This window comes from Pogona vitticeps, chromosome 6 (genome assembly GCF_051106095.1).
Source record: "Pogona vitticeps strain Pit_001003342236 chromosome 6, PviZW2.1, whole genome shotgun sequence".
NCBI lineage: Eukaryota > Metazoa > Chordata > Lepidosauria > Squamata > Agamidae > Pogona > Pogona vitticeps.
Genome location: NC_135788.1, coordinates 69,484,699 through 69,504,869, shown reverse-complemented (window position 1 = coordinate 69,504,869; position 20,171 = coordinate 69,484,699). Strand labels below are relative to the sequence as shown.

Here is a 20,171-nt window from a genome sequence, read left to right as displayed (position 1 = left end):
GGGGAGAGAGAGAGAGAGAGAGAGAGGAAAAATAAATCTCACTCTCTCAGTTTTTGTCATATGCACCCCAATGGAAGTATGCTGTTCCATTAGATGATGTTGCAAACTCTATTTCAAAGCTTCATTCCATGGGGAACCAGCCTAAGACAGCCCCCAATAAAAGTTCATGTGACATACGAACTATCGCAAATCTAGGAAGGAGAACCAGTACCATTTAATAATGGTTCAAGATTCAAAAGAATCTAGTCAAGCTGAAACACTGGGCCCAAACTAACAAAATGAGATTCAAGAGGTTCATAAACATCAAGTGGATGGAACTTGGCTTGGCAATCCTCCATGTGAGCTAGATAATCTGCAAGGTGATCTTCAAGCTGTATGATTTAACCTAACCCTATATAAGGTAATAAGATTGATGAATAATCTCAGAATTCTTCATGTCAGCAAAGATAAAAATTATCTTGTGGAGATTTATCTTGTGGAGCAATCAGAGGTTTAAATCTGTTGTGAAGCACAATGTCCCTGATGTATTCACAACTATTGATCTCAGCATATTAGATAAATAGCATTTTTGACCAATCATCCGCTTAATCTGACCTTCCTATTTTTACCTCTGAAATGTTGTTACTGGTTATCAGACAGAAGAAATATATCTACAGCTATGGCTGCCAGATTCATTTGAGGAATCACAAGCAGAGCATAAACTTTCATGGACTGTAGACCGCTTTGTCAGCTGAATGGAGATGGACTTAGATCACCTGTTTAGCTTTCTGGACCTCATCCAGCTTTGAATCCCTGTGCCTTATTTTACAAACTAGAAGGTCCATTGTTGTGCCAGGGTTATGCGTGTGTACAAAAATATGTATTATCATGTGATTCACCATCTGCCAAAGTTTGTTAAACATTTCAATTCTGGGATATGGTGAGTTAGTTTAAATATCATGTTTTAGAAAAATTTGAATTCAAATGTGGGTCATAGCTGTCAAAAACAGTGAACAAAATTTTTGTTCTGGTTCAAATTGGGGCACTAAATTCTATTTTCTTTTTATCCTAGTATGAGTTTAGTATAATCTTTGATACCAGCCATTTGTCAGGAGAAGAAGACACTCTTTCATTCCTTGTCACAGCACAGAGGTAGTGTTCATTCCTTTTTCAGTCTTTATGTTTTATTATGGCAGGCTGCAGGGCTCTCTCTGACCTGGCACATGCTAATGATGGCTGTAAGTGCTCACAAATCTTCTCATCTACAGCAAAATGGATGCCTTGAAATACTGAAACATTCTACTGAAAAAAATGGTCAACTGCTGCAATATTTTTCGTTCTTACACAAAAGTGTTGCTAAAAAGGCCTTGCATTTTTTGTTAGCAAACAAAAACCAAAAACAAACAAACAAAAAATCCTAAACAAACAAACAAACCAAACCCTATGTGTTTTGCCCAAGAATGTGTATTGTTTCTTTAGAGGTTTGTTTGGTTTCCTTTTCCCGCCCCCCTCTGCCCCCAGCATTAGAACTTGCAGTGGAGGTGGTGCTTTGCTTTTCACTGCAAGTGATGGGTGATCTTGACCTTGCCTCCTCTTGTTTCACCCATAATTCATATTAAGTCCGAGGATCTAGACTGAGTTATTCTTGAACTAGTGCCAGCAAAATCAGTGGGACTTATTTTCATCACAGTTGACTTCCCATTGCTTTCATTGAGTCTGGGTACCTAAGGTTGGGAACCTCTGATGCAGAAAACATTCAGATAGATTTGCCCCTTCCGTGCTCTTTTGCCCTATGTTTAACACAGTTGTGCTTTTCAATCATGACTACAAAATCCTAGTGTCCAAGTGCTTTAATTAAAGCAGTTGCACTCAAGCCAAAAGCAAAAGTATTGATGGTTTGTATACTGACATTTGCAGAACTGATACGAATAGTCTGAGAGTCCTCATGAGGGAGATGAGCTGATTATTTGAGCACTTCCAAGGGTCTCTGAAATCTGTTAGGGGCATGTTTAGGCCAATTCTCCACTGAGCTGTAGATTCTTCATGATGGGTATAGAGGGATTTGATAAAAAGAGTGTTGAAAAATATAATACACAGTGCACACTTCCCATACTTTTAAGTCATTAAGTAGCAACCGCCATCTGTGCTGCAGGAAATAGTTACGCTCACATGGGAATGATCACTGCTCAGCTTCATGAACTTTAGCTCTTTGGCCCACCACTTCTGAAGCAGAGACTGTTGCCTTTGTTTTTGTTTTTTGTTAGCTTTTTAAAAAATGATGTTAGATGTGATAGTAGGTGCATGAAGGGATCCATTTTTGCATCTCCCGCTGTCACACATACTGTAACAGTTCTTAATATCTCATTAAAAAAAATTAGAAAGAAAGCTAGTATGTAGAACAGTTGGAAGTAGATGAGAGGAGACCATCAGCAGTTGCCCTGTTAATCAACAGGGACAAAAGTTAACTCCTTAGGAATACCTGGTGTGTAGCAGAATATCTTGCAGCCTTCTAAGTGACTCATCCGTACCATAAGTCAGCATATCATATCAGACAGTTGACTCCATTCCTTTTTATAGTGATCCACACAAAGGAATTACCTAAACTGTGCTTCTAAGGGAATGCTGCAGCAACTATGATGGGAATTAGAAATTAGAAAAGGAGAGAAAAAACTGCTGATGTTGAATTTGTGTAATTCTTTTATAGTCGTGATCTTTGTTTCTTCTTAATGTTGAATTGTAATCTTGCTTTGGACTTTCTTCTTTAGCACATGCATTAGTAGTTCACTCGAGTCATTCTTATTTTCTGCCAGTTGCTATTTTCAGGTGTTGTCTGCATATCTTAAATTATTGATCTCTTTCCAATTTTCACTTCTCCCACATATCATTTAATCCAGTTTTCTATATGATATGTTCTGCATATAAATTGAACAGAAAGGAAGATTAAATTTACTTTTGTCTGACACCTTTGCCTATTGGAAACCATTCTGTCTTTCCATACTCTGTCCTAATAGTAGGTTGTTGTCCAGGCTATGGATTGTGCATCTATTCTACACTATCCAGCTTAACAAAACACCCATTTTTTAAAGCTTTCTATAGTCCACACAGTTAGATTGTTGCAGTAATCTGCAAAGAACAACTGACTTCTGAAATTCTTTGGTACGATCCAGTAAACAACTGGAGCATGGATAATTTGCAGTATGATCTTTTGTGCCTCTTTTATTAATTTAACTTAACATCCTGCATGTCTTGCTTCATATATGCTAAAAGCCTTTGCTGTAAAATCTTGACCATAATGTAATAAATTCTTATGTACAAAGACAGCTTTGAAAGATGTAACTATGGGGGGAAATATTCATGCTAAACCTAAATTCAAGAAATTACATTAGACAAAGAAAGGTCATATATATAACAACCAAATAGGCAATTTGTGTAACAAACTTAATTTTCTTGTTTGAAACAGTGGAAACTTAGACCACAACCTCCATGACAACTCGCTCACTCTCTCTGTTTCTCTGATGCATGAAGTAGACTCATCCATCACTGGGTAAGGAACTAACTGCTCATCAAATTATCATGTGAATTAAAGAGTTTTTAAAACATTTTCCCCACTAGGAAAAAATATCCCCCCTTGTTTACAAGTAAAGCTGGGAGAAGAATGTTTCTTTCCTCTTGATTAGTTTCCCAGAGCATGAAATTAGGACATGATGAAAGGATTTTTGTGAATGTATGTGTGTGGGGTGTTTATAGCTTTCCTGAACACAGAAATACTAGGCATTACTTATGACATCATAATCTACCAAATGTTGGGTTCAAATTTTTAGGAATATTGCCGCTCATAAGGAGATCTGGCAAATGACTTTCTTTGAATTTCAAAGTCATAACTCAGTTCATAATTTTCTTGTATGATAAAGTCACTTAAAAATAGGCTGTTTTCGTGGTTGTACAAATGAAACTTATCTGAGCAATGGAAACAAAGGAATGTATGCTTCATTCTCTCGGCATTCTGATTGTATATTTCTTCTCTCCCCCATTCAGGATGGTGTCCCCCAGTTCCTTTATATATGGTGAGTCTGTACCAGCATCTCAGTTTATTCAGCTCGAAGATTTTGAGTGTCATTTTCAGGACCTAAACTTCACCTTTCAGGTAAAGGTGATACATCTGTGCTAGTACATTTTATTTTGGGTGGGATGTGTGTGTTCTTGGTTCTAAGGAAACCTGAATTCTGCATGTCTTTATCACCCTGTGGATAAAGATGCTAAACTCTAAAGCCTGTATTTCCAGTTGTGACCTTTTTCTAGCACAACACGCATTGACACAGGCAGTTGCACATTTTCTTTGTTACTAAACCAGTGGGGGCTTTCGGTCTGCCTTCATTAAACAGGATTTAGGTCGAAGATTACAATTGTAGACACATCTACCTGAGAGAAATTCCTAATAAACTCTTTGGGATTTGTGTGTACATGTGACTGTGCATTAAAACATATGTAACTGTGAAGGACAAGAAAATACATCATTGCTTCTGTGTATTGATTTGCACCTATGGGGTTGAGTTACTGTGCTGCACTCTGGATTGCTACATTGTTCAGTTGGTGTTTCTATTTATAATGGTACGATGCAGTGCCAGACAATTTACAAATGTGGATTGGGATCCAAAGACGTTTTGCCTCTTCCTTCCTTCCTTCCTTCCTTCCTTCCTTCCTTCCTTCCTTCCTTCCTTCCTTCCTTCCTTCCTTCCTTCCTTCCTTCGAGCACTGTTCCCTACTCAGCAGTCCATGCCACATTACAAACTGTTCTGAAAAATTCCATTTGATTCTGAAGCAACTAGCTATGTAGAATAAGGAGAAGACATTTTTTCAAGAAATATAAATCCAAAGTTTCCTTTTGAGTGTGAAATAAATTGTATGGTTCTTAGGATTAACATTAAGGCTACATTAAATTTTCCAACCACAAGGCTTCTTTTCAGTGATGCTAGCTCAGTACTACTTTTGCCACAAGTTAAGTGGTCCTTCCAAAGTTTTCCAAGCTCCATATCCTATAACCATTTCAAGGTGCAAGACAGTATTATTTTTGAGCACACAATTCAGTTTAGTAGAAAAATGCAAAAATGAAATAAGTGGCCTACTAAATTTCAGTTCATGCTTTCATTATGGCAATGTATTCAGTACACTTCTACCAGGATGAACCAGAGGCCTACTGAGAAGCAGTAGTTAGAGTTCTGGTGCAGACTGGGGAGTGCCACTTTTAAATATCCACTGAGTCATGGATAGCCTTAGGTAAGTTATACTCATTCAGCTTAATGTGCATCACAGGGCTGTGTATATTTGTGGAAAAGGGGGAGAAAAAACCTTGAGCCCCTTAGAGGAAAGATATGGGCCAATATCTTACAGCAGATTTAAATTTACATCAGTACAATTCTGTTAAATGTTGTAATGAGTTGCTGCTAATTAATGAGTTGCTGCTTGCATTCCTGACTGCCACTCAAGTCCTGTGACCTGGAATGAGAGCAGCAACTTGTTAATTTTGTAGGCCAAGGAAGACTAGGGTAGAGAGGCAGCCAAACCTTTATTGGCTGCTGATAAGCTGCTTTATGTGGTGGGAGATATCTTAGATTTTGTAGACTGGCCTGGTCACATGGCCTGGAGTAGTCTTGTGCTACCAGCCAGTTATAATGACTGCCACCATCTTTGAAGCAGCAGAGCAAAGAGTGTCGTAATTGACAGTGTGGGTCCTTGTATATGGGTCACATTACATATTTTGAGAATTCTAGACAATTATGAAAAAAACTTTAGACAGAGTTCTGAGCCCTATCTTGCTATATTCAACTTATAAACGATGTACATTCTTTCTTGGCAGTAAAAGCTTGGTCTAAAGCAGTTATTACCTTTAAGTTTCGTTCATTTAAAAAAAGATTTGAGCATAAGGTGGCCATATGTCCTCCTTTAGTGAGGACAATCCTTTATTTTGAAGCCTGCTCTCCTTTTTAGTGATGCTTGTCTTTCTTTTTAGTGTGGCCACCCTACATCCCAGTGAATTTCCAAGGTTGAGCAGGGAAACTAGAGGCTTTGATTGGTAGACAAAAGCAAAAACAAAAACCAGGAGACAAAAATGTTGTGGCACATTAGTGACTAACTGCTATATTTTAATGTACTCACTCATGGATCATGTCAACTTCCTTAGCAGTATCTATGCTCTCTTATTTTTTAACTAAAATTATTTGGGTGGAGTGGGGTTCATTTCTAAGGAAAGGCGTGAACCCCAGACATAGGTGAAAGGCAGGATGTAGAAGGATAAGTCAGTTCTATGTGAATTTCAAATGAGAAGTCAGATTCAGCTCTGTGATTCTGTATTCATAGTTTAGAATTTAATGAGGGCATGTTTCTTTGAACAATGGAATAATGGACTGAAGAGGCAATAAACAACAAACAAGTTAAATATTTTGATGGTTTAATTTTTTTTTTAAAGGAAAGCATATCTGGTTTAAAAATGAACAAAATGTGTGCCCATTTCAGTATTCATATTGAAAGTTGCAATTCAGGGTACAGTACTTCCCAAAAAAAATTTTTAACTATGGGGAACTGTGGCATTCCAGCTGTGTTTGGCCTAAAGCTCCCACCAGGCTAGCATAGATTTATATTTTTAGAAAAATTGAGAAACACCATTACCCATGCCTGCATTAATGTATAAATTGCACCTTCCCCCTAATTTATCTGTCACTTCTGTTCTCTTCATCTGTCATTTTTCATGGTTAGTACTTCTTAGGGTTTGATTCTAGGCAGTTGGAGATGAAGTAAAATGTGTAGTACATTCTGTGTTACAAAATAAATCTTATCCAGAGCAAGGGCCATGCTCCATGAATAGTTAAATGCTTTCATGTTCTTCCACAATAGTCCCTCCAACATTTTTGAAATAGAAAAGGGGCATGCTTCAGCACTGATAAACGACATATATGGAAGTCATTCTTTTCACCCAGATCCCATTGACTCATTCCTAATCTCCTTTATCCCTTAACTCAATACACAGATCTTTTAGACACATCCTTTCCTGTAGATCACTGTTGCAAGCATGGACACATATAGTTCACATGAATGCTGGGGGGAAAATTGTTTTCAGTACCAGATTTTTTCCATCAAAGTAGTAGATTGAATAAACTTTCTTTTTGTCTTTGACATGCTTTGGTGTTTTTCTTTTTCTTTTCTTTTCTTTTCTTTTCTTTCTTTTTTTTAAAAAAGCTCTGTACTGAAAAAAAATGTTAGACCTACTTAGTGGAAAAGAATTCTTATCCTTAGATAGAAATAAAGCAATCTGTAAAAAATATTTCAAGTTTTAAAAAAAACATACAGGAAAACCAAAAACTAAGAGTTTCTCTTTTTTTAATGAGCCTATTATTTCCTTTATCATGGAGATCCAAATCCCCCTTGTTTATTGTCTCATTTCTCCTCACTACACAATTACCAGAACATTTGTTTTCTAATTTGTTTTACTAACCTTGCATTTCATGCAACACTTGAATTTCATTGTAGTTCTTTCCCCCCTTTTATCTGCCTCTAGGACTTCACAAGGGTTTGGAACTGTGCACCACTTCTCTTTATCATTCATACATTCCTCAAAACATGAACAGTGTTTGGAGAATGAGGTCTAGATGTTTGGATATTAGAGTTAGCTGGATTCTGAACAGCACCATGTATAGACCATTGTGTATGCAAAGACAAATTCTAAACATTGATGGTCATGTCTGAGTGAGGTGGCTTTTTTCAATATGTAAATGTTTAGGCTTGTGCATTTATGTAGATGTATACAGGGTTGGATTAACTGTTAGGCTAATTATTCTATAGAGAGAGATCCCAATCAGATTGATGATCTTGATATTTTCTGAAAAAGGAAGTTCTAGTGTACAGCCACATGGTGAACCAGCTCCATCATCAGAGCTGGACTATTGAGTCTAGTTAAGTCTAGACTTTCACTCAGCAATATAAGCAGGAGAGCCCTTAAACTCACCAGGCCTGGCTTCCCACATTTTTCAGAAAGCCAAGTAAGATACATTGCCAACCAAAGAACCAAGCCCCCTTAAAACTATTAAATACAGTCTTTGTAGTAAGATTGCCTAGCTGCACCACTGTCTTGCTGCCCTTTCCCTTGTCTAAAAGGTTTTTAAACTAACTGTGGAAAGGTTAAAGCTATTTGCCTAAACATAAATGCTTACTTTTCTGTACTTATCCTATATATCAATTTCATTTTTAAAGGCAAGTTTAAGGACTGAATTGTAGCTCAAGATGAAAGATTTTGTGTTATCTCATGGGGCCAACATCAGGAGATGCTCTACGGGCAAGTTCAGCCATGTGGTGACCTTTAGTTGTAAGGCGTATGAACTCATTAATCTGTCTTACGAAGCCCTTCATTCAATTTAATGGTGTGAAACATGCCCCCTCCCCATTTTAATGTTGTAGGCAAAGTTCATGGCTCTCTTAGGAATTATTAGGAAGTAATTTTTAATGGTTTTTGGTGCTATTTTTATGCCAGTTAGAATCAATAAAGGTCAGCCATAACTTGTATGTTAACACTTTTGAATCAGTATGTGCTCATTTGTTTTTACATCTTATTTTTAAGGTCTACAATGCTGGCCCCAGCACTCTCCCTGGATCTTTTGTTAATATTTCATTTCCAAATCGTCTCTCTAGTACTGGAGCTGAAATGTTTCAAATTCACCAGATGACGGTGAGTACAATATCTTTTCTGCATAGACACTGGCAGCTGCTCTTAATGGAAGATGTGCAGTAACATGAGAGTTTGTTTCATAGATTTGGCATTTCAAGGAATTATGCTAGGAATGATTTGCTGCAATGGTAGAGTCTGAGTGCAAAACCTGCTCTTGAATTCATCTCCAGGGTTGGGGACGGTGCCCAATTGTACTTCATAACATTAAGTAGCTGTGCAGTTATATCCTAATTTTTCCCTTTTAGAGATGATTTGCCCTGTTTCTCTTGTGGAATGGGTCAGCTATTTTTAAAACTTTAACCAAAACCACTTTCTCTCAGGGTTTTGACATGCTGTAATACTGTCTAATTTGTATTCTTAGTACAGTTTTTGTACGGTTGTATCACCACTAAAACATTCAGACTTGTTAATGACAAATGAATGTTTTCATTGACTTATATTTGCCAAGATAAAGGGTATGTAGCAAACAAATACACAGGACAGTGTACCGATGTCAGTTTTTAACCATATGTTTTACATGCCTGGTGAGCTCTCCCTGACACTTGGCAGGATGATCCCAAGGACCAAGCTACTCCAAACTGAACAAATAAAATCTATTTGGTCACCAAGTCTATGCCCTGTTGATGAAATGCTCTGGGCATCCCAGAAGGTTCTGGCTGGCTGCTTCCTGCATTTGCTTGGCCCTTGGAGTTGTCAAAGGAGAAAAAGGAAGGATGTCTACTAGTTAGAGTACCCTGGGGGCCTTCTTTTCAAGTTAGAAACAGTACAGAATACTCACCTTTTTTATTCAGAAGTAAAACAACAGGAAGTGTAAGAACACTACAAGTTGCTTTGGAAACCCAGGTGATTGGTAATGAGTTTCCTATTGAGATGGTAACAAGTAGTGCAACAAACTACTTTCAAAAAGTAATTTTCCAGGCCATCCTCTCTCCCAATCTTGTCTTACCTGCTCCTGATTGATCTGCGGCTGCAACCAGGAGGAGGAAGGCACAGTGTCACTCTTGAAGAGAGAATGTCTGTGGTGCTGGGGAGCATTGAACGTACAATTTAACACATAATTTTAAAATATGTGTTATGCCAAAGTTTTAGAATCTAATGCATTGTTTCCAACTTTTGTGAAGGGTCTGTTTACTTTGAATCATGTGCAGTTCCTAGCATAGAGTTGATGGGGGGTTTTTTGTAAAGGAATTTGATCCCAGTGCAAATACAATGGCTTGAACCCAGCGATGCCTTGCAGGAGTAGAATAGCATGTCCATTTCCACAAGCGAGCCCTCCAGATTTCTCCAATTTCCTCATCGTACTCCAGCCCTCTGGGCCCCATCCAACAACATTTGAAATGGTCCTTCATCCCCCCCCAAGACAACCCTTGTATCCACCATCCATTCAAAATCCATGGTGTTGTCAGGAGGACATTGGCCAAAAATCCGCGGTGGATTACAGATTCTGTGCATGGTAGTGTTTAATTGTAGATTTTTCCAAACTCTGGTGTTAGGTCTCTAGTGCTCCAGTGGGTCTGTCAAGTAATGCCAGCAGCTATTCATATTATGACATTTAATAATAATAATAATAATATAATTTATTGTCATTGTCATTAAGCCTTTCTTCTAATATATTTGGTGGCAAAAGAGAAATAAAACTTCCCACAAAGATGTGCTTTGGGGAAATGAGATCAGGGTGATTTAAAGGGTGGAACTGGTCAGAAGTCACTGCTTTTAATGTTCTCTTCTCTAGGATTCTATTTTAAGAATTCCCAGGTTGTTTTTTTTTAAAAAATTCCAAAATAGGAGGTAGATTATGTCTGGGTCATAGGCTGTGAGACAAAAGAGTTCCCATCGGTAAAGATGCAAGACAACATTTGCTTCTCTGAAATGTCTTGACCTTTTGCTATATCACAGCTGGAAGTCTTCTTTGTTCCCTGGCAAGCTCTCATTAGCAACTTTGACAGATATGTACAGTATAAACAAAGTAATCTTTAACTGAAATTTGGTAGTATACTCTAGCAGAGATATCAGCTACACTGTATTTAGGGTCTTTCTCAGTTATGATTTTTTTTCCATATGGTAATTGTGCAGTTCCTCTCCCCCTCAACCATTGAGCAAAAAATAGTGAAGAGCTTTGTGCCTCAAGAGCTAATAAATTTGAATTTGTATAAGCTTTGGGGGGACTGTAGCTAGTGGTCTCATGAAGCCAGGGCTTGCAGAGTTAAAGCCCTGGTGTTTTTTATGCTGCAGGCCCTATGATTATTATGTACCACCCACACTTCCTTGGGTTTCTTTTCTGCCCCTGATCTGAGTTGCACTTTTCCCAATAGCTGGGAGACCAAGGGGTTTTGCCAGAAACAGAATATTGTTATGTAATATTCCTATGGTAATATAAAATTTTGGAGGCTCGTTTGGTCTTGATTGGACAATTAAGAGCTATTAATTTAGCAAAAGATTAGCCCCTTAATTGTTGATATGGGCTGCTCCAGCTAACAACATTTTTCGGATTCTCTTTGTGGTGGTTTATGGCCATGGAAACTGTAATGATGAACCCTAGACTTCTAAATGTGTCACTACACCACCAACTGTAGCAACATGCTAGAAGTGTGGCCAGAGTAGACCAACAGTTTGTGTAATCATGTTGTCTGCTGAGGTTGTAGTCCATGCATCTGCAGAAGTGGGCTACAATCCTAGGACACTTATGCTAAATAAAACATGTTACTGTTTAGGATACAAGATGCTCTGAGATTTCTGCAGTGAAAGTATTTACATGAAAATGGGTACCATCTGAATTTTTTCTCCTGGGCTCCATATGAGGAAGTATGCTTCCATTATGGTGAATTTGGGGTCCCTAACCCTTCAGCTGCAATGTCTAGTACTGGAAAACTGGCATTCCCCTTGTCTCTATCAATCACATTCCCTTTGTCTCTATCAATTACAATAGTTTAAAGTGTAATGCATTTAGCCATGTGCCATATGTCCCTTGGCATGTACAAAAAACCATATAGGAATCTCTTTTCTGTTCTGCTGTTCTATGCAGCTGCAGTGTGCCTGTCTAAATGTCAAGGATGACCAGATGGCTGTTTTTCACAAACAACCATGTCCACAAGGTTGTGATAGTCTCATTTGGTGTATCCCTCATGAGGTAGCCCATTAATGAAATAGCTCAGTTCAGTGAGTGAAGGGTCACTAGTGAACAGTGGCCACAAGCCTCACTCTTATCATTTTGTGAAGTCTGTTATAAAAGATTTTAAGGAGGTTAGTAACCTTTTGCTTCCTAAAAAACAAAGTTCTCATGTATTCCTTTTGGGAAGTCTTCCACATGTGCCTTACAATGCCAAGTGCTGATGCCAGTGTTGACCTCCCACAATATCTTCATGCATAACTATCATCCTTGACAAGAGCAAGGCAGGAGACCAACCTTAGAGACACTTCAGAGGTTAACTGCCTGCTTTGATCTCTCTCTCTCTCTCTCTCTCTCTCTCTCACACACACACACACACACACACACACACACACAAGTCTTGATACTGCCTTCTGAAGATCTCACTGGTCAGTTTGTAGCTTGTTTTCAGTGACTCAACTGACTCACTTCTAACTTACCCACAATCCTAGTGGAGACTCAGACAACTGGAGCAAGGCCCTCTTGTTATCTTTCCTGAGGCTGGTGCAGGTGCTATCTTGTCATTCTTTGACACTGAATAATCAGCTGCTTTTATTCTTCTTTTACATGCTGTAGGATGAATAAATGTTCTAAGATTTTAAAAAAATGCATTGTAAAGTTTTTTGTAAGTTTCAATAAGAAATTAAATTGGGCCAGGTGGATCATTTCCAGCTTTGCTGTCAGATGAGATTAATTTTGTCACACTGGGAAATCAGTCATTTCCTAGTCATTTGACTATTAGCATCTTAAACAGAGCTCTCAAGTTGGAGTGTCTTGAATATTTGTAAATGTGAGATAAAACAAACCACAGGGATCAGTGCCTAATTCAGCAAACATGCATATTTTCATTCTTTTGTTTAGCTAAGTAAAGAATGCGCAGTCTTTTCTCTTTTGGAAACAGCCTTCTAATACTGACAGCCAATCACCTTGGGCTTCATAGGTGGCTGCATATTTCTTTAAATGGTACTTAATTCTCTGTGCAAAATACGTTCATCATGTTTATAGCCATGAACTGACAACCAAAATAGAATGGGGGATTTTATATTACAAAATGAAGAGGGCAGCAGCCACAGCAAGCCAGGCATAAGCCCGCATCTTTTCTGGCCAACTGCTGGGGTCACAGGGTGGCCATCCACTGAAAGCTGCCCTATGCCCTCCTTAAAAAACAGCAACAACAAAGCCTAGATCCAGGAGAGAGGGAACAACTGGCTGCTACTGGATTGGTTGACATTCACCCCAGTCCAGAAACCTTCCTCCCAGTGAAAAGCTCTTAAAGGCAACACACAAGGGTGGAATAATTCCAACAGAATAATCTCCTGTACCCAGCATAAGGAAGAAGGCACAGCAACAGGGGTAGTACCCAGGATAGGGATGTGGACAGTGCTCAAAGCACTTCTTGTACTTAGTGATTTTCCCAGTCTCTCCATTCTGACACTCTTCTCCAAGGCTTCACCTGTCCAGATTTCTCAGCTTCCTGCAAAAACCACATTTTTTTCTTGGTTTTTTTTTTTTACCACTTCTGCTTTTCACTTGTTCCCCCCCCCCCCCCCCCAAATTGAATTCTACATAGCTCAATGTTTTTTGCAGGGAATCTTGTGCAGAAAAGATGTCATGTTGTTCAGAAATCACAATAAATCTGTACATATTGGGGCTTCTTTCAGAAAAAAAATATTATGGAGCAAGGAATCCCATGAAATTTCCTATGAGATTTTTCTGGGGAAGGGAACCTTGTAGAAAGAAATCTTGCAGTGAAGCAAAAAGGGAGAGCCCCTCCCTTTTCTCTCTGTGATTTGGAAACTGTGAAATTCGCATCTCTGGTCCAGGACAGCAAATTGACAGGAAGGTATTCCTGGCGAATGCTGGACGCAAACACATAGAAAACATAGGACAATCTTAAACATCATAAAAAACATAGGACAATCTTAAACATTTATATTTAGAAGAGGGTCCCACTGAATTCAGTAAGAGTTAGTCCCTTGTATTTGGTTACAGGGATTGTAGCCTAGGTCATAGAACAGTAAAAGCATTCAGTGGAAAAACATCTGAATTACTGAATCTGAAAACAGCAGTCCAGGGTAGGAATTTATCTTGACTTGAGGGCTTTTGAGATGACAGGTGATACCAAATCTTACAATGCTTCCGGACAGTTGTATATTCCTAGCAACAAACAAACAAACAAACAAACAAACCAAAAACCAATTTACCACTCCAGAAGAATGTTGCTAATGCCATTATGATCCATGCCATAATACATTAGTTTCTCTTGAACATGACAGCCTTTTTTGATTAATAAGATTTTATCGGCTTGATTGATTATGTCTGAAAAGAAATTAAAATAGGCAAATGTAAATTGTCTGTTTCACAAACATTAAATTAACTTTATAGAGAGGGACAGCATGCTCTTTATGAGCCAGTTCCTTAACACTTTGACTAGTGTCAGTACATCCCTCTGATCCTCACTGCTACAATTCCAAATGCTATTATAATAAATGCTTTGAAGGAAGAGAAAGTTGACTAGTGTGTAATAGCTTACTAGAAAAATCTATTTATATTAAAAAGCAGTAATCAATCATTCCAACTTCCTTCTCAGTATTCCTTGCAGTTAAAGTTACACCAACTACAGAATGGGGATTTTTTTTCACTTTTCAGAGCCCCTTAGGAAAATTATGCTGGTTTCCTCTTTCTCAAATTCAAAGCTTCTTCAAAAGAGAATTCCCTGCTTAGGAAATATTACAAAATATTCCTTTCCTAGAAATTTGTACTTGTTCCAACATTCAAGAACTCCTGTAAAACCTTCTGTTTCCTCGCTGCATATGACAAAGGGTAATCCATACGTTCAGCTTCCTAAGCAAATCTTCCTAAATAATAAAGACTGAAAAATCCCATCACCCCATACATTCATGTTGTTCATATATCTTTACTTGAGCTTCTTGTTAGTCCATTTGCTCTTCATGGAGATAGTTGCACATAGTCGACTTGACTATTTGGCAGAGGATGGTGGCCACAGGTAACAGATGTTAGGGCCGGTGAGAGAAGGATTAATGGAAAGATGTTTCAGGGCTACGTATGTGTCCAGCCTGCTCTTGAGTCTGCAGCACAATCTAAGCCAGCTGCTGCCCCAAGTGTGGTGAAGGACACTATCCTTCACCATTACCAGCAGAAGGAGAACCAACTGCCCATTGGACTGCCTTCTGTAAGTGGCATGGGGCAGAATAGCTTGTCCTTTTTCTTAGGCACCAAAATGTCTTGGGCCAGCTCCAGTTTATACAGGGATAACTTTAACATCCAGAATTATGGTACTGAGTCTTATTTTCTAATATGTCCTTTCACCTTAGGATTTGAACTGTCCTGTTTTCTTCTAATAGGCGGAATCCAGTGTAGAGCCCCTAATAGAATAGACCCACTAAATGAACTTGCTGAGTCTATCCTTCTGAAAGTTCAGTGGATGCAGTGGGTCTACTCTAGCTGGGACTAAAATTGAACCTAGGACTCTGTCTCCCCAACATACACTTCCTCCTCATCCATCTCATCTTCCTCATCTTTCCATCCTTTGGTGCTTTCTCTCCCTCTGTATATATCACCAGCTCACTTCCTGTGTCAGACCTGGGCTTATGGGAAACGATTTAAAGTAAAAACACATTGCTTGCTGACTAGCCAAAACTGCCAAGTTTAATTCAGATCAGAAAATACAAACAGACCTGCAAATAAATGCCAGAGGCCAGCAATGCCTACTTCATGTAGATAATTATTTAGCTACAAGACAATTGAATGCAGAAGTAAATTAAAAGCTGTTGGGAGTATACAAAATACTCTATATTGTGAATGAAGAATGTGGGGCCCTCTAGAAATTGGATTTTTAGACTGTAATACCCATAATATCTTACTAATGCTTTGTTGGCTAAGGATGATAGGAATTGCAGAAGAAAATTTTGCAATTCACTCCCAGAAGACATCCTTTCTATTCACAAGTTTGGTGATTGTGCAGAATTATTCAAAATAATATCTAACATAGAATTCAGTGTACTGCTAAATGGTCCAAATTCATCCTGTAATTTAACTTTGAATGCTACACACATACTGATGATTAGTGACAGCAAGAGGTAGGAGTATGACCAGCTGCCATGATGAACATAAGCTTCAAAAAGTACAAACACTGGGTATTTACAAATAGTCACAAGCTCTTGTTGTGTGCTTTTTAATTTGGCCAAGTCCCCAAACTTCAAAGGAACAAAATCAAACACTTTAAAACTTCAGGTAGCTGCCAAATATGTGTCTGTGTGTCTGAGCAGAACAGTAAGTTTTCTAGATTCAATAGTGTAAGATAGCAAATGATTTTATTTTTTTGTAAATGATAAGCAAAAAAAGCTAACAGATTTCAGTTAGCTAAAAGAGATTAGAGCCTGGCATTTGGCTAAGTATTGCTTGCTTGAGTTAAAAAAATTCTTTCTTTCTCTTCAAATCTGCACCTACAACGAAGCAACTGGTATTTATGAACATATCAGCTTTTCATGAACTGAGAGTGAGAGCTGAATTACTAGCAAAAGCTATATTTTGCCGCTGTCAGAGTAAAATGCTTTACAGTGATAGTTGTTGTTGTTAATATGCCACATTTCTCCCAACAAGGGACCCAAAGCGGCTCACAACATTAAAATTCACACAATTAAAAACACAATAAGTTAAATATTAAAAGATAAATTAAACAATATATGATTTAAAATACAGTTAAAAGATTAAAACATGAAAAAGATTAGAATTATCTACTAAAATGGGGTTCAGGGATTCAGTTATAATTGTTAAAAGCCTGCCTGAAGAGCTGGGTAGTTAGCTTTTTTCGGAAGGATAAAAGGGAAAGGGCCATCCTGATCTCCCGAGAGAGAGCATTCCATAGCCTGGGAGCTGCCACAGAGAAGGCCCTCTCCCATTAGCTGTGCTTGTGCTGGCAATGGGACTGAGAGGAGGGCCTCTTCTCCTTAATCACTGAGAAGGCACATATAGGGAGATATGGTCCTTCAGGTAGCCTGGACCAAAGCTGTATAGGGCTTTGTAGGTAATGACTAACACTTTGAATTTGGCCCGGAAATGGACTGGTAGCCAGTGCAGTTCTTGTAACAGGTGTGTTATATGCTCCCTCAGTCAGTAGTCTGGCTGCAGAGTTTTGCACCAGCTGAAGTTTTCGAACCATCTTCAAAGGCAGCCCCACATTCCCATTACAGTAATCCAAACAGGAAGTAACTAAGGCATGTGCCACTGCAGCCAAATCCAACATCTCAAGGAACGGGCATAGCTGGCGCACCAGCTTTAGTTGTGCAAATGCAGTCCTGGCCACCACCGAGACCTGGGCATCCAAGCTTAGAGATGAATCCAGGAGTACACCCAAGCTGCAGACCTGAGTTTTCCAGGGGAGTGTAACCCCATCCAGCACAGGTAGTATCCCTATTCCCTCATCTGCCTTCCAACTAACCAGGAGCACCTCTGTCTTGTCTGGGTTAAGTTTCAGTTTGTTTGCCCTCATCCAGCCCATTACTGATGCCAAGCACTGGTTCAGAGTCAAGACAGCTTCCCTGAAATTAAGTGGAAATGAGAAATAGAATTGGGTGTCATCCGCATACTGGTGACACTGAACCCCAAAACCTCTCCCAGTGGTTTCATGTAGATGTTAAAAAGCAAGGGTGGCAAAGCAGAACCCTGAGGAACACCACAGGCCAATGACCAGGGTGTTGAGCAGGAGTCATCCAGCATCACCTTCTGAGTTCTCCCCTCCAGGAAGGACTGGAGCCACTGTAAAACAGTGTCTCTAAGTCCCATCCCAGAGAGATGGCCCAGAAGGATACCATGCTTGATGGTATTGAAAGCTGCTGAGAGGTCCAGCAGAACCAACAGGGACACACTCCCTCTGTCCAGTTCCCGGCGTAGGTCATCCACCAAGGCGACCAAAGCTGTCTCTGTCCCATAGCCAGGCCTGAAACCAGATTGAAATGGGTCTAGATAATCCACTTCCTCCAGGAATTCCTGGAGCTGAGAAACCACCGCACGCTCCAGTACCTTGCCCAGGAATGGGATGTTTGAGACTAGCCAGTAGTTATCCAGTACACTGGGATCCAGGGAGGGCGTCTTCAGTCAAGGTCTTATTACTGCCTCCTTTAAGCAAGCAAGGATCCTACCCTGCTGCACGGAAGCATTTACCACTCCCCATACCCAATCGGCCATTCATCCTCTGGCTGCTTTTATGAGCCAGGAAGGGCAAGGGTCCAGCACACAAGTGGTGGCATTCAGCTTTCCAAGAATCCTGTCCACATCATCAGGCTGCACCAACTGAAAAGTACCCAATAAAAACAGGACAAGCTGGGAGCAAAGTTACATCCACTGGGTCTGTATCAGTTACACCGTCCAAGTCAGAGAGAATCCGAGGGACTTTATCTGCAAAGTGTGGTGCAAATTCCTCACAGCGGGTTGTGGAGTGGTCAATATTTTTTTCTTTTGGTGGGGCATGTACTAACCCCTGGCTGCTCGAAACAACTCCACTGGACGATTTTGTGCAGATGCAATGGCGACAGCAAAGAACTTTTTCTTTGCTGCAGCCACTGCCACAGAGTAGACCTTCAAACAGGCTCTAGCCCATGTTTGGTCGGATTCACTCTGAGTCTTCTGCCATCTAGTCTCTGTCCCATTTTTTTCATCACTGCCAGCTCCCTGGTGTACTGGGGGGCTTGCCTGGCTCTACTTCGTGGGAAAGGACGCTTAGGAGTGATTGTATCCACTGCCCTGGACATTTCCCCGTTCCAGAGATCAGCCAGAGCTTCGAAAAGATTGCCTGCTGATTCAACAGGAAACTCCCCAAGAGCCATTAGAAAACCACTTGGATCTATCAGTCTCCTGGGGCGGACCATCCTAATAGGTCCTCCACCCCTGCAAAGATTAAGAGTTTCAGTAAGTCTAAACCTCACCAGGTAGTGATCTGTCCATGACAATGGTACTACAGAGGGCTCCTCCACACCCAGATCACCATCATCCTGCCCAGCATGAAAAAAACATCCACAGTGTGCCCTGCTATATGTGTGGGGCCAGAAACCACCTAGACAGACCTGTGGTTGTCATGGAGGACATGGAGTCCTGAGCCACTCCTAATAAGTTGGTCTCAGCATGGACAGGGAAGTCCCCCAGTTCCTATCAGCCTAGAGGACTCCAACATCACCTCCGATACCAACTCAGTCAGCTCAGGAAGGGAGACTGTTGAGCAGCTGGGTGGACAGTACACCAACAGAATCCCTATTCTGTCCCGAGCGCCCACCTTTAAGTATACACACTCGAACCCAGAAAACTGTGGGACATGGTGCTAGGTGAGGGGGATGGAATCACAATACACTACTGCAACTGCACCTTCCCTCACCCACCCCCAGATCTGGCCTGCTGCTGCACAGAAAACCCAGGTAGGGAAAGCTGGGAGAGAGTAACTCCCCCAGCTTCATCCAGCCAGGTCTCTGTAATACAGGCCAGGTCAGCCTGCTCATCCAGGATCAGATCCTGGGTGGCTGATGTTTTCCCTTTTACTGACCTGGCATTCAGCAGTAGCATTTTTAACACAGGGGAACTATTGCCACGGCTTTCCAGGCTGTCTCAACTGGGAGACAATTTGGAGGTGACTAGGATCCTGTTTCCTCCCCCTGTCCTACAATGATTCTCTTGTCTCCTCTTCCCATATCACCCTCCAGCATAATGCCAATGGCAGCTCTCTGTTCCCCCACATTGGCCTCCTTATTTGAAAGACACATCTCTCCCACCCCAGAAGCTGTCACAATTACAGCTTCCATGGATTTCTCTGAATCTTCACCAGAAATTTGCAGATGTTTTACACTTACCCCTTTCATAGAGGCTTTGGATCACAGATAAATCTTAGTCTGATTGTATAGTCCCTGGCATTTTTTGTTTGTCCTGCCCACTGCATAACAATGCAACAGGAAGGAACAAGTAGCACAACAAGTAATGTAACAAGCAAAGGAGTTCATTTATGGCAATATTAACAGCAGTGAACTACTTTTCCAGTTTTGTAATAAGTTATATAATGAACTAATTTTTGAAAAAGAACTTTCCAGCTTCTGGTCTCCTTTCAAGTTCCTTACTGGCAGCACCAGACAGCTGAGTCTAGGAGCTGCTGTTTAATTTCCCCACAATTCCCAACATAGCATCATTCCAGGACACAGTAGGAAATTAAAATAGCAGATTTTGAAAAGAGCCATGCCTCTCTACTCAAGAGTTCTTTCCCCACTCTTTTTAGTCAGAATTGTTCTGTAGTTAGAGCTATGTAGCCTGAAGAAAGTTAAAGAGTTATTTAGTCAG

General features: G+C 40.0%; 1 protein-coding gene across 2 annotated transcripts in view; it reads left to right on the top strand.

Annotated features, from left to right (window-relative positions):
• The window catches only part of ITGA9 (integrin subunit alpha 9), a 389,935-nt gene that overhangs the window by 236,226 nt on the left and 133,538 nt on the right, over positions 1-20,171 (top strand). For both annotated transcript variants that reach the window (XM_078377516.1, XM_073003815.2), the window contains exons 20-23: positions 1,052-1,131; positions 3,440-3,523; positions 4,015-4,123; positions 8,585-8,692. In XM_078377516.1, the coding sequence (XP_078233642.1) occupies positions 1,052-1,131; positions 3,440-3,523; positions 4,015-4,123; positions 8,585-8,692 (381 nt within the window). The remainder of the gene's footprint in view (positions 1-1,051; positions 1,132-3,439; positions 3,524-4,014; positions 4,124-8,584; positions 8,693-20,171) is intronic.